Genomic DNA, 13,821 nt, shown 5'->3' with positions numbered 1-13,821 from the left:
GAGAAAAAGACGCTGCGAATCTTAGCAGCGCTCATTGAAGCACTATCGTCCCGACAGATCTGTTCTTTCACCTGAAGAAGGCTACTTGTGTTGTGGCCGAAACGTCGTGAGAATTTTTATTGTCTTATTTTATTATGTTATTTTATTCTCATTCTACGTGACTTTACCAAAAGAACCAAGACGATAAGCCACTTCGTTGAGCTATCATTTGTGGCCAGGCGTGTTTCGCTTAACGGGCGTTCTTTGTACGAGAATTCGCTACACAAGAAATTTGAATTTAGACCAATTTGTTCCCAAAACGAGGAAATGTTTGCGTAACCGTTGACGACCGATTGATCAAATGCCTCCCGTGGTCGCAGGGGAAGCGCACCACGGCCCTCAGCTGCTTGGGGGCCATCCATTTAGTACGTAACAAAAATCTGGCAAAACTTGAATCCTCCCCCCCTCCCTGTACGCACGCGTACTTTTTACACCCCCCACCTGCGTGCGAACACTTGACGCATCCCCCCCCCCCCCCCCCCGCAGAAACGATCAAGGATTAATAATATTAACGTGTTTAAGCAAACAGATAGTCCACTGCCGGACTATCTAAATAATCTGAAGGTCAATGTAGACAAATTATTATCGAGGCTTCACCCCACCCCGTTTCCTATGCGTACGTACATTGTCAGTAGACCCCCTATACGCAAGCGTACGCATTTGGGTTAAACCCCCCCTTCCCCCCCCCCTCCATGCGTACGTACTCAATGGATGGCCCCTTACTTGGCAACTGGGCTGTGTTGCTTGAACGGCGGGGAGGGGTGAGTGGTGGGAGGGGTGAGTGGTGGGTGGGGGCCTCGAGGTGGCACTGGAATGGGCGGCTGTGGGAGAGCAACAGTTTGCACGCGGCCCTACGAACCCGGCGACCAGTGACGGTTATCTGAACCGGTCCTTGTCATCGCCGAGGAAGATTCAGACTCAAATGAGTACCTGGTGCGGTGTGTAAACATCGCCACCGGGAAGACAAAGTCGGCTGGGCGTGGTACTAGCCACCCCCCCTCGTGTGCCGTACCGGACTTCATAGGTGTTCGCTAATAATAATAACACCATGCCCAACAGTCTGTTAAGGCTATACGGGGGATCTTTGTCTTTGGCGGGGGGCTGGGGGATAATAAGAGAGTGAGAGAACACGTGTGACTGAGTCAAGAGTATCTGTGAGTGTTTATTTCAAATATGTTGCTGTAAGTGGGTTATATCATAGGCATGCACTCATGTGTGGTGTTACCTTTGATGTTTTATTACTTAATTAAAAAAAAACACAGTAATTTGTAGTCTCATTAAGAAACGTTTTCAATAGTGGAACATCTTGGGGCTTTAACGTATCTCAGATTTTAACATGGGAGTCTGGAAAAATGATGATAGTTTCACGAGTGTTAGCTGAACGAGCGATTTTCATGGAACCTATCTCAATCGTTAAGCGAGAGATGCCTACGGTTTAGTTTTAGCATATTTATTTTTTAGTGATTTGCTTACCTTTTCTATACTTTTTTGTATTGTAACTTTCTGACCCACCCCTAATCGTCATCTGATAAAAAGAGCTTCATAGCTCGTCAGATTTATCCAGGATGAATAAAGATTCTGATTCTGAAATTAAATAACAATACTAACCTCAGAGTTATTAGTTTTTCCACAGTTTCTCATAAAAAGGCTGTGAGTAAAGACAACTATTGGAGCTGACCCTTGCATAAGACCTGGACCATCATCACCATCATCAGCTGCCAGTGAGACACTGCAATAAATAGGGCCGGGTTAATTATCATCAGGTATATAAAACACATCAGAATCTATTGCATGACCGTGAGACACTCAATTGTGAAAAACCGAGTCTAAAGGGTACATTTTTAGACTTGACATGTAGAGGTGGGTGTTGTGGAGCTGTAGTAGTGGGTGGGCCCAGTGTGGGTGGTTCTGCTTCACAACGGCCACAATTCCACTTCGAGCAGCAATATGATTATATAACATGCTAGCAATCGCCAGATAACACTGCCTGCTTTCTATTGGCTTCAGCGTCGCATTCACTGGAAGGCACATTACTGGGTTCACGGATAATGGGATGGTATGTCTGTTTGCATTAGCTTTGTACGATACTTGAAGCAATGTAAAACTTTACTCTGGCTCTGCGCTATGAGTTAAATAAATCGACCCTTCTAGAACATCATTAGGATTTACATTTCTTCCATCAGTAGCGACCTGACTTTAAACAAGTGCATGGTACAGAGACAAGGTCAATTTGTGTGGTCGTGGCCACACCGGCTTAACAGCTGCTCGCTATCTGAATCAGAATCTTTAGTTAGACTGGAGAAATCTGATGAGTTATGAAGCCTTTTCACAGATGTCCAGTATGAGCAGGTCAGCAAGTTAAAGCAACAAACAATACAAAAACATGATAGGAGTGCAAAATAAAGTCGTAAGCAATTCACTAAATATATAATAAATAAATTAATGATATAAGTCAAGATTTATCAAGATTGGGCAAGGCAGAAAAAAACAACAAAACATCACATAGCAGTAGTTCCTCAATACAGTGGCACATTAACATTTAACTATCAATATACAGGTAAGGATAAAAGTTACAATAAAATTTGCAAATGTGACTGTTTTCAGCACAAATCTTCTGCTTCAGGATATTTTGCCACAACAGTATATACGGGCTATGATGGGATATTTTTGTCTTGTGCAGGGAGTAGTGCCCAGGTCGTGCCCTTTAAGAACCGCATCCTGCAGGGCGCGCTTCACGAAGATCCGAAACATAGAGACAGGACACGAGTTCCGAGACACCCTGCACCTGCAGAGCAACAAGGTACATTGCACCCCCCGCACACCCCAGATACCCCGCACACCCTGCATCCCCCACAAACCCCGCATATCCCGTACATCGCAGACACCCTGCATCCCCAGCAAACCCCATACATCCCAGACATCCTTCATACCCCGCACCCCGCAAGCTAACAAGAGCACCATAGGAACATGGAATTTGCACCACTGCCTCACGGTTTTAAACAGAGATGAGCAGAGGGACACGATGAATGATGATACATAGTTCATCACCATCTCTATCCGTTCCCTCCCCAATCATCTCTATACTTCTCCCTTGTCACCTGGACCTGGTTCAGTCCGGGATGTGTCCTGGAATCTGCAAGGGCTCCATCATGTCCCCTGAGGAGCTCATGTGCCCCAGCAGAGACTCCCCCAAACCACGTCCGGAGCTTCTGGAGGCGGCGCAGAAATTCATCACTCAGTACTACGCCTCCAGAAAGGGGTATGGCTCGGATTGGTGGAAGGCACAGAGGTGGCACCATCACTTTGCACGATATGCCCAGCCTCACTCTAACCCTTTCTTTGACTATAACCTTGTCTCTGACGTCATCCCTGACTCTAATCCATAATTCTGAACTCGCACAGGCTGGAGTCGGCCGAGTATGTGGAGCGGCTGATGGAGGTGGCACAGGAGGTGGAGAAGAGAGGCACGTACGACCTCACACGGGATGAGCTCATTTACGGGGCCAAGACTGCGTGGCGCAATGCGGCCCGCTGCATTGGCCGCATCCAGTGGTCCAAGCTGCAGGTGAGCAATCTGTGCTGTCAATTCACGGGTTAACACCTGAGTCAATCATTCATTAAGTGAGTTATTTGACCAGTGAGTCAGTAAATGGATTAATCAGTGACACAGCTGGTAGTTTGTGTGCTTATCCATCAACCAAAAATCAGTCATTGAGTTAGAAATTATGTGAAAGGGTCAAGGTCAATTTTTCTTGCAATTAGCCAACTAGTCCGTGAATCATGCAATGTGTTCAATAATCATTGAACTAATGAGCAGGTCAATAACTCAGTTATTCAAGGGTTAGCTACAAAGAAGGTTATAGGCCGACATGTCCCCTTTTATATATATTATTTTAAGGCTGGAGTGTTATTGACGAATGTGAGTTTTTTTTAATTGGTTGTACTTAAATCAAGTGTTCAGTGATTCTGTCATTAAGTCAACAAGTTGGTTACTATGGCAGTTAGTTAGCCAGCTAGTGATTTAGAAACTCTGTGATTCATTCAACGTGTTAATTTCGTCAATCAGTCAATGAGCCAATCACTCATTTAGTAATTTGTGAAGGCCTTCTTACAGTCTTAGGGGTTGTTTGTCCATATTTAATTTGCTGATCAAACTGGGTTGGTAATGGGCAGAAGCCAAGACTGGTTCAGATATTAATGTCAACAATTTAATACAAATCCCTTCACCCTTCCCTCTCCCGTTGTCTATTCGCTTTCTGTCGACTACTCCTGCCTACCCCTCACTTCCCATTACACCACCATTATCGGATTCATCAGCTGTTTGACGCCAGAAACTGCACCACGCCGAGCGAGATGTTCACCTGCATCTGCGACCACGTGAAATTTGCGAGCAACGGCGGCAACATACGGTGAACAGTTTTCCGAAGCTCATATGCTCAATTCCTCACCTGTTTTCTGTAGCGTAGCTATAGAGTACACGGGCGGTGCAATTTCACCAGGGTGCACTGAACGAAGGGGCCTAGGTACTTTGAAGGGGGGTGGAGGAAATTGCATGGTTGGGCCCATTTCTTTCTTTGCCCCAGAGCCTATGTTAACTAGGGTTGTCACCTCCTATGGTACAAAAACACCAAGACACATAATTACGCAACTGAAAATATATTGGACTTTCAGGACCGCTTCCTAAACAAGAGGACATTCTGGGGTAAAAAATAACAGGAGGGGTGGCAACCCTATCTTTAATGCAAGTAAAATTAATGGGCACAGATGTAAAAGTCAGGCACCTCATGATTTCAAATAAGCGTTGGCTTGTCCAGTTATCTTCTCAGGTCGCACTCTTGCAACATTAGTTTGGGTAGTTTTACAAATGATGCAACCACAGTCAACATTTGAAAACTATAATAATTATCCATAAAGGTGGCACGAAACAAACACTCGCTGCTTTGTGTGAGCATCAACACTGTTCATGTGTGGTACTGGCGCTACCCACTGCGTCAAAAGTATGCCATGCTAGCCTAACACCTTAACAGGTGCTCGCTAACAGCACATTTGTTTTCACCACCAGCTCTACCATCACGGTGTTCCGGCAGCGCATTTACGGGCAGCACGATTTCCGCGTGTGGAACTCACAGCTAATCAGCTACGCGGGCTACAGGCAGCCCGACGGCTCCGTCCTGGGGGACCCGGCTTACGTGGAGTTCACAGAGGTGGGGGAATGGGAGGGTGCGGGGGGGGGGCTGTGTCCCCGTGTCGTATGTATGTTACTGTGTCACTGTGCCCCTGTGTTCCCATGTCCTCGTGTCTCCGTGTCCCGTCGTTCCTTTATCTCCGTGCCTCGGGTCCCCATTGCCTCAGTCCACGTGCCATCCTGTGTGCACGTGTTTGTGTTATCCCTCAGCTGTGTGTGGAGCTAGGCTGGCAGCCTCCCCGTACGCGCTTCGACGTGCTGCCTATCGTGCTGCAGGGGAATGGGGAGCCCGAGCTCTTTGTGCTGCCACCTGAGCTCGTGCTGGAGGTGCCCATCCGACACCCCAAGTGAGGACAGCACAGATATAGATACACACACGCAAAGATTCCCCATATAGCATTACCAGATTGTTGGGGAAAAGCTGTTAGTGAGCATCTATGAAGGCCGGCACAGTACATGAGGGGGTGGGTGGCCAACACCACGCCCTTTGTCTCCTTCGTGGAAATGTTTACACACTGCACCAGGTACTCATCTGAGGCTGAGTCGACCTAGGGGAGGCCCAGGACAAGTTTAGATAATCGTCAGTGGTGGTGGCCATGAGCGGCAATTAACCCAGTTCGCCAGGATTGTAGCGCGATGCGCTAACCACTACACTACTCCTCCCCTAGTCGAAGAGAGAGATACATACACAGATTCACACGCAAATACACATGCAGATACACATATACACACAGATACATACAGAGATACACAGTTACATATACACATGGATAGACGCAGATGTGGATACATATTGAGTGACACCCGACACGGTAGTCTCCAATAATTATAATAGGAGTCTTTATTTATTCCAGCATGAGACACGTTCTTTAAAGATTCGCTTCACTCTCAGTGTCCCGAGCTCTTGCATTTCCACGTTTCTATTCCACAAGCCCCTTTCTCGAAGGTGCCTTGACCCATTTTCTCTCCAGCCAAGCACCTTCCACTTTCTTTAACAGAACCCAACCATCCACCCTGTCCTCCGTTTCCGGCCCTTTCCGTTTGTATATTTTTTACAATCCCTTAGATTGCCCTGCCTCTCAACAATCCCCTTTCAGTCCCGTTAAGTACCAATCAGGTAAATATCATTGGTAGTGATACATTCTCTCGACACATACACGTAGATTTATACACACAGATACATACACTTATATTTGTACATACAGATGCATACAGACCTACAGACATGAGAATAGATCTTCTTTGGTTCGTTCGGTAAAGTCACGTAGAATGAGAATAAAATAATAAATAAAATAACTCAATAAAATTCTCACGACGTTTCGACCACAACACAAGTGGCCTTCTTCAGGTGAAAGGAACAGACCTGTCGGGACGACAGAGCTTCAAGGTAAAGGTTTTTGGGTTAGATCGCATTTATTTATAAATGTGTCGTAACCCTCCACCACCCGACACGGCTAATCAGCAAAAAAAAGTGTCACGTTGACAAAAGACAAATAATTCACTACTTTAGTGAATCCACATTTACAGTTTGAGTACGACGTTTCGCTGGTAAATACATCCAGCATCATCGGGCAATTCGCCAGAATGGTAAAGCCCTCGCTTGCTCCCGGTTTTATATAGAGCAGCAGGGTGACGTCATCACTTAACTCATATCAGGTGCAGTGATTAGAGGCGGAGGGGGGGTAATTGTAATTATATAATCGATTAGTAATCAGTCATTGGTTATGATTAGTAATGAGTTGTAGATTAGTCATTCTTTAATCAAAATGTAATGTGTATTATTTAATAATACGCTTCCAGGCCGCACTAAGCCTGTAGCTGTCAGAGCGATTAAAGTTATTCTTGTTCCTCTCAATTTCAATGGATTCTCTAATTAGTCTTTGCCAGTAATAATTAGTTTTACACACCACTGTAACATTGTCAAAATCAATTGAGTGTCCTTGTTGACAAGCATGTTCTGCCACTGCCAACAGTTGTGTTTGAGATAATTTAATATTTCTCTGATGTTCTTTTAGTCTTACGCTGATGTTACGTCCCGTCTGCCCAATGTAGCAGCTGCCACATAAACAATTAATCCGATATACACCTTCTGTTGATAATTTAGGTAATGCGTCTTTAGTGCAAGATACTAGTTTTTTTAATTTTGTGTACTGTACCAAATCTTACTGTAATGTTTTGCTTTTGCAAAACACGGGCTAATTTGTCAGTTAAATAATACACATTACATTTTGATTAAAGAATTACTAATCTACAACTCATTACTAATCATAACCAATGACTGATTACTAATCGATTATATAATTACAATACCCCCCCTCCGCCTCTAATCACTGCACCTGATATGAGTTAAGTGATGACGTCACCCTGCTGCTCTATATAAAACCGGGAGCAAGCGAGGGCTTTACCATTCTGGCGAATTGCCCGATGATGCTGGATGTATTTACCAGCGAAACGTCGTACTCAAACTGTAAATGTGGATTCACTCTTCAACACACCGGTGGGCTAAAGTAGTGAATTATTTGTCTTTTGTCAACGTGACACTTTTTTTTGCTGATTGGCCGTGTCGGGTGGTGGAGGGTTACGACACATTTATAAATAAACGCGGTCTAACCCAAAAACCTTTATTATGAATGATATTGGTCGCGAAAGCCTACGTGTTAAACTGAGAGCTTCAAGGAACGTTGTTAAGATTCGTAGCATCTTTTAAGCTGGTTTAGAGAAGTGAGGCACCTTGACAAAGGGGTTTACATATCAAACAGGAGAATTTTAGCATTGAAATAGCTGAGTGATTAGCTTGTGACTGGTCATAGATATAGCTATGTTAAAGTCAAAGCTTACACATCCACAGAGGCACCTAGTACAAATCAAACAGGATAATTTAGCATTGAAATAGCTGAGTGATTAGCTTGTGACTGGTCACAGAAATGGCTATGTTAAAGTCAAAGCCTACACATCCACAAAGGCCACCTAGTACAAATCAAACAGGAGAATTTAGCATTGAAAACAGGTCCCTGCAGGGTGGGCTGGTAGGACAAGTCTCTGCGCTGTCTATTGCTGATTTTACACCCAACAGCACGAGATTTCACTTCGTTAAAGTATTGAAAGGGGACGGACGGACGGACACATTAATCTATTGCAGGCTGGTACACTCAGTTTACAACTTCGTTCCTACCAGTATAACTGAGTGATTAGCTTGTGACTGGTCATAGAAATAGGTTTGCAGCGCCCCCTGCATGAAAACGACAGAAAGTGCAGCGTTCATCACAGATAAAGTTGTGCGCTTATATGAGTATTTTAAACCCACCTCCACCCAACAGCCAAGTAATGAGGTTTGTCAAGTGCGCAAAACCTGCCAATTACTATTTCAGCACACTGGTGTGTTGGAGAGTAAACCCACGACGTTTTGTTGTGAAGAAGTTTTCCTCTTTTCGGTCTCTTTGAGTAAGGTGATGTCATCAACCCGCATCTACAAGTGTGAAGAACCCAGGGGGGTTCATGTATTCATCAATCAATATCGACATGCTTTCCCGAACTTAATCAGGTTGCGGGAGCAGCAACTCCACCAAGACCTTCCATCTTGCCCTGTCCTCCAGCGGCATCAACTGGCTCCGGAATCGTCAGTCTCACCTCGGCCAGGCGCGCCACCTGGTCTTTCCTGCGCGATTGTGAGGGGTGTCTGGGTCTTTTGCATGGAGGACGTTCTTCGAACGTCTCCTGGGGGAGTCTTTCTTTTGGCATCCTTAGCAAATGACCCATCCACCGTAGCTGGCTTTGCTCCACGCTGAATAGTGCTGACTGGATGTTGAGTCTCTGGCAGATAGCCGTGCTTCTCACCTGGTCCCAGAGAGAGAGCCCTGCCACCCTGCACATGAAGCCCATTCATGTTGCTTGCATCATTGAGCGCATCCTTTCCGTTAGGGTCCAGGTTTCATGGCTGTAGGTTAGGATTGGGATGATTATTAACTGATAGACCGAGAGCTTTGCTTGAAGACTCTGATCGCGTCTTGAGACCACAGACCGGTTCATCGCCCACATCACTTTGGGAGTTGCTCTGATCTGGGCTTCGATCTCCTATTCCCTTCTTCCATCTGTCGAGAAATATACCCCGAGGTCCTGGAAGTCTTTGACTTCCTCTTCTACTTCACCATTGATGAAGAGGGACTCTGCCACTCTGGTCTATGCCACAGCCATGGTCTTGGTTTTGGAGGTGCTGATGTGCATGTCGACACTCTCACATTTCGCCACAAAGCTGTTCAGCGCATTCTGGAGGTTGGTGTGCGTTGTGGCTCGGAGGACGATGTCATCTGCATACAGCTGGGCTGACACTGCCCTTCCGCCAATGTTGATGCCCTTTGCCACCTTGCACTGTCTCATCAGTCGATCCATGAACAGGATAAACAATGACGGTGATAGCACACAGCCTTGATGAAGTCCGACCTGGACTGGGAAGGGGTATGTTAGATGTCCTGCATGCCGGACCCAACTCTCGCTTTGCTTGTACAGCAACCGACCTGATCATGCGTAGCAACGAGTCAGGAATGCTATGTTCACGCATCACCTGCCACATCAACTCACGAGGTACTCGGTTGTAAGCCTTCTCCAGGTTTAGAAAGCACATGTGGACAGGTTGGGCATACTCACATGACTTTTCGAGGAGTTGCTGCAGGGTAAAGAGTTGATCCACAGTCCCCCGCCCCGGGCGGAAACCTCCTTGCTCTTCCATCACTCTTGCCTCGACCACTTTCTGGAGCTTATTGTTCAGCATTGCAGCATAGACCTTCCCAGGTAGGCTGAGGAGGCTGATGCCCCAGTAGTTGGAGCACTGCCACCTGTCAACTTTCTTAGTTATGGGTATGATGACCCCATTTTGCCAGTCCCTCGGTGCTATTTCGGTCCGCCATGCCTTGTTACATAGCTTAGTTAGCCATGCAACACCCACAAGGTCCAGCGCCTTGATAATCTCGGGGCCAATCTCATCGATCCCAGTCGCCTTGCCATTCCGCAGTTGTTTGACCGCGTCTGTGACTTTGGCAGCCGAGATGTCACCGCAAAAGCCTGTGAGCGACTCAACTGGTGCCACAATCACCACTGTAGATGCGCCGGACGGGTCCAGAAGCTCCTGGAAGTGCTCCTTCCATCTTTTGGTTACCATCATTGCTGATGTGGACGTTGAAATCTCCCAGCAGGATTAAGGAGCTGCTGCACAGTATTTTAACAAGCACTACGCCAAGGGTCTCTAGGAAACCTGGATCGTCAGTGGGCAGATTCGGGGTGTAAGCCCAAATTAGTGAGAGTACACGTCCTTCCATTAGTCGTTGTATCTAGGCTATCCTTTCGTCCACCGGGTTGAACTCCAGCAGAGAGGCCGCGAGCCTGGGGTTCAGCATGAATGCCACCCCAGTATTTAGTCGTTGTCCCAGTGCCACTCCAGAATAAGCAATGCTCCATCTATTGTCAAGGGTCCTTGTGCCAGGTGGAGGTCAGCCTGGTTACATCCAGTTTATAGCGCTCTGCCTCCCGCACCAGCTCTGGCTCCTTTCCAGCCATCTTGGTCACCGCCATCAACTTCCAAACAGGGCGACAAGTTTGCCTTGGTTTCTTCATGTCCGAAAGGCACTGCGCCGGTCGCTTGCCCTTCATTTCGTATTCATATAAATTATAATTATTATATATGAAATTATGCAGAACATGTTAACAGTTGGTTAGTCAACACATCACCAACACCACTCGCATATGCCGCTTCCATCTTTTCAATATCAGGTAAATTTTTCTCCTCATCACCATTACCGCTGCCAAACTTATTGTGCACTCCCTAGTCTTCAATCGTCTGGGTTATTGCAACTCGCTCCTGGTCGGTCTCCCTGCCTAAACCCAATTCAAAAGTCGTCTGCACGCACCACTGTCTTTAGCCTCCCATTCACCACCCATTGCTCCCCTCTCCTTCAACAACTTTACTGGCTTCCTATTACCGCTGCCTCTTTAAATTGCTCACCTTAGTTTTCACAAGCTGCCTATCTTCTTGCTGTCCCTCCTCGACCCTGCGCCCAGCCTCGCTTTCACTCCTTCTCACTGCTTGCCCTCTTACACTGGAATAAACTCCCTCTCCACATCCCACTCTCCCCCTCGCTTTCCTATTTTCGCACTACCCTCAGGTTCTATCTCTATTCTCTTGCCTTTTCCCTTCCTCTTCCGCTACCCCGACCAGCACCATCTAACACCCTTAATTCCTCCACAGCCGCAGGCTCCACCTCACTCCCTCCATCCTAGTCACTACCCGATCCCCATCCCTTATTTTGCAATTTTGTACTGTAGTCAGCAAGCATTTTTAAGCACCTTAGTGAAGTACGCGTTATAAATACAAAATAGAATAGAATAAGCATGTAGTGTGCAGACTACAGTTCATGCATCATACATAGATACACACTATACATACACATATATAGATTCACAAAGATACATACACATAAACATATATGAATATACATGACAGTTACACATTCAGTAGATCATTGATTATAATCAATTATCCAGCGACTTGAGAGGGGGTGCCAGATTTTCAAAAATTATGAATAATCACATCATAATTTAAAATAGCTTATTTTGCACATCCTTATATGACATGTTTTTAGGTGTTATATATTTTTTAGTGTTTAAAATTTGTTTACGTTGTGAAATTGGCATAAGTAAAAATACAAATAGAAAAAAACATATTCTGCAAAAAGTTATTGTATTTACTATATCGTACTTACCACTCCAATCTCGAAGACTCGGCATGGGGTGATGTATATGCTGCAGTATTTTCATTGTTAAGTTGTATGTAGTGTACAGTATAAAGCACTGTATATAATATTTAACTTTGAAATCAAGCATAGCTACTTTATTTTGTTACGTACATGGTGCCGATCCCCGGACTAGTACAGCATTTGGAGCAGTTTTGCTGGTTTTGACGGATCGGCTGTCGGATAATGTTGGATCCCAGATAATTGCATGCCAGATAATCGATGATCAACTGTACATGCATATAAAAGACAGACAAAAATACTCCTGTGATATCCCATGACTTCCGCGTGACCTCCTCAACCCCCTCTTGTCCTCTTCTTGCCCCCCTACAGGTACGACTGGTTTGTGGATATGGGTCTGCGCTGGTATGCGGTGCCAGCCGTGGCCAACATGGCCCTGGAGGTGGGCGGACTGGAGTTCACTGCGTGTCCCTTTAACGGCTGGTACATGGGCACCGAGATCGGGCTAAGGGACTTCTGCGACGCCGCCCGATTCAACATCATTGAGGTGATTAGACTTCCCTACCCACGTAGAATGACTCTCCTTTAACAAATGGTGTGCTAAATTGGTTTTATGCACAAACTGGCCCCTGCCATAGGAATGTGCCATTTTCAGTACTGGCTTATGGTGACTAAAGGAGATGAGCAAAAGCTAGTGAGGGGTTTGACTTTGTGACCTAGTGCGATGTTGGTGGTACTTGAGAGACAAAGCCGGGCCGGTGTGCATGATCCTAGTCACAGTATCCATGCCACACCATCCTTAAGAGCTGCTTGCTAATGGATGTTTTCAAAAGCAATTTGAAAACAAGTCATCTTTGTCATGTCATGGATAATTTAATATTTACCTTATGATGATTATTGTATTGTGTCCCACTTGCTGGTCCTAATCCCAGTATGGAGTTAGCCAAACTTATTAAGCAGTTGAAGTTGTCAGCTGTAACTTCCCATTGCTGGTAAAGGCCTCCCCCATTTTATTTGATTTTTTCCTTTTCCGAGTTCCTGTCCAGCAATGGCCTCCAAACTATTTGATATTGTTTCTCTATCTCTTCTGCTGAAAATTGTATCGTGAGCCACTTAAGTTTTCACGGATCAATTAAGTATGTATTTATTATCATCGTGGGTTTTCTTGCCCTTTTCTATTGGTCCTCCCATGACTGCTGACTCTCCACTCTGCCTGCCTCCAGGATGTAGGCAAGAGGCTTGGTTTGGACACGGGGAATGTGACGTCGCTGTGGAAGGACCAGGCGGCTGTAGAGATCAACATCGCCGTGCTGCACAGTTACCAGGTGTCACACTCCCACCTGGTGTCACTACTCAACAGATGGCATAGGTCAATAGGTGTCACTGCTCAAGAGACGTCATTACACACCAGGTGTCATAGCTCAACAGGTGTCACACTTTACCCTGGTGTCACTACTCACGAGGTGTCACTACTCACCAGGTGCCACTACTCAACAGGTGTCATAGCTCAACAAGTGTCACACTTTAGCCTGGTGCCACTACTCACCAGATGTCACTATTAACTGGTGTCACAGCACACTAGGTGTCATACTCTTATCTGGTGTCAGAATTGGGCAGCAGATTAAACTGTTTTTGGAGGCTGAAATAAAAATAGTAAGACGTTCAAAAATTGGTGATTCACCTGCTTAATGATTTTTATTTATTTGCTAAAAGAATAGAGGGAAAAGTTGTTATGAGCAGTGCCTGTGGTGTTTTGACGCATCCAAGTATATGGGTTTACCGACTGTGTCCATTCACCACGTGCTCTGCTTGTGGTGACCTTGCATTCTCTCACTGAGTCCGACTTTTATAGGTTTG

The 13,821-nt window shown here is 45.7% G+C and overlaps 1 protein-coding gene across 2 annotated transcripts in view; it reads left to right on the top strand.

Annotated features, from left to right (window-relative positions):
• Positions 1-13,821, top strand: part of LOC116950298 (nitric oxide synthase 1-like) — a 187,169-nt gene that overhangs the window by 124,674 nt on the left and 48,674 nt on the right. For both annotated transcript variants that reach the window (XM_076072480.1, XM_032968017.2), the window contains 8 exons: positions 2,720-2,839; positions 3,153-3,298; positions 3,442-3,604; positions 4,357-4,448; positions 5,102-5,243; positions 5,435-5,571; positions 12,337-12,511; positions 13,188-13,289. In XM_076072480.1, coding sequence (XP_075928595.1) covers positions 2,720-2,839; positions 3,153-3,298; positions 3,442-3,604; positions 4,357-4,448; positions 5,102-5,243; positions 5,435-5,571; positions 12,337-12,511; positions 13,188-13,289 — 1,077 coding nt within the window. The remainder of the gene's footprint in view (positions 1-2,719; positions 2,840-3,152; positions 3,299-3,441; positions 3,605-4,356; positions 4,449-5,101; positions 5,244-5,434; positions 5,572-12,336; positions 12,512-13,187; positions 13,290-13,821) is intronic.

The sequence above is a fragment of the Petromyzon marinus genome, chromosome 38 (assembly GCF_048934315.1).
Source record: "Petromyzon marinus isolate PM22_M1 ecotype Great Lakes invasive population chromosome 38, UKy_Petmar_22M1.pri1.0, whole genome shotgun sequence".
Taxonomy (NCBI): Eukaryota; Metazoa; Chordata; class Hyperoartia; order Petromyzontiformes; family Petromyzontidae; genus Petromyzon; species Petromyzon marinus.
The sequence above is the reverse complement of the archived record's forward strand: the minus strand, read 5'-3'. Positions and strand labels throughout refer to the sequence as shown.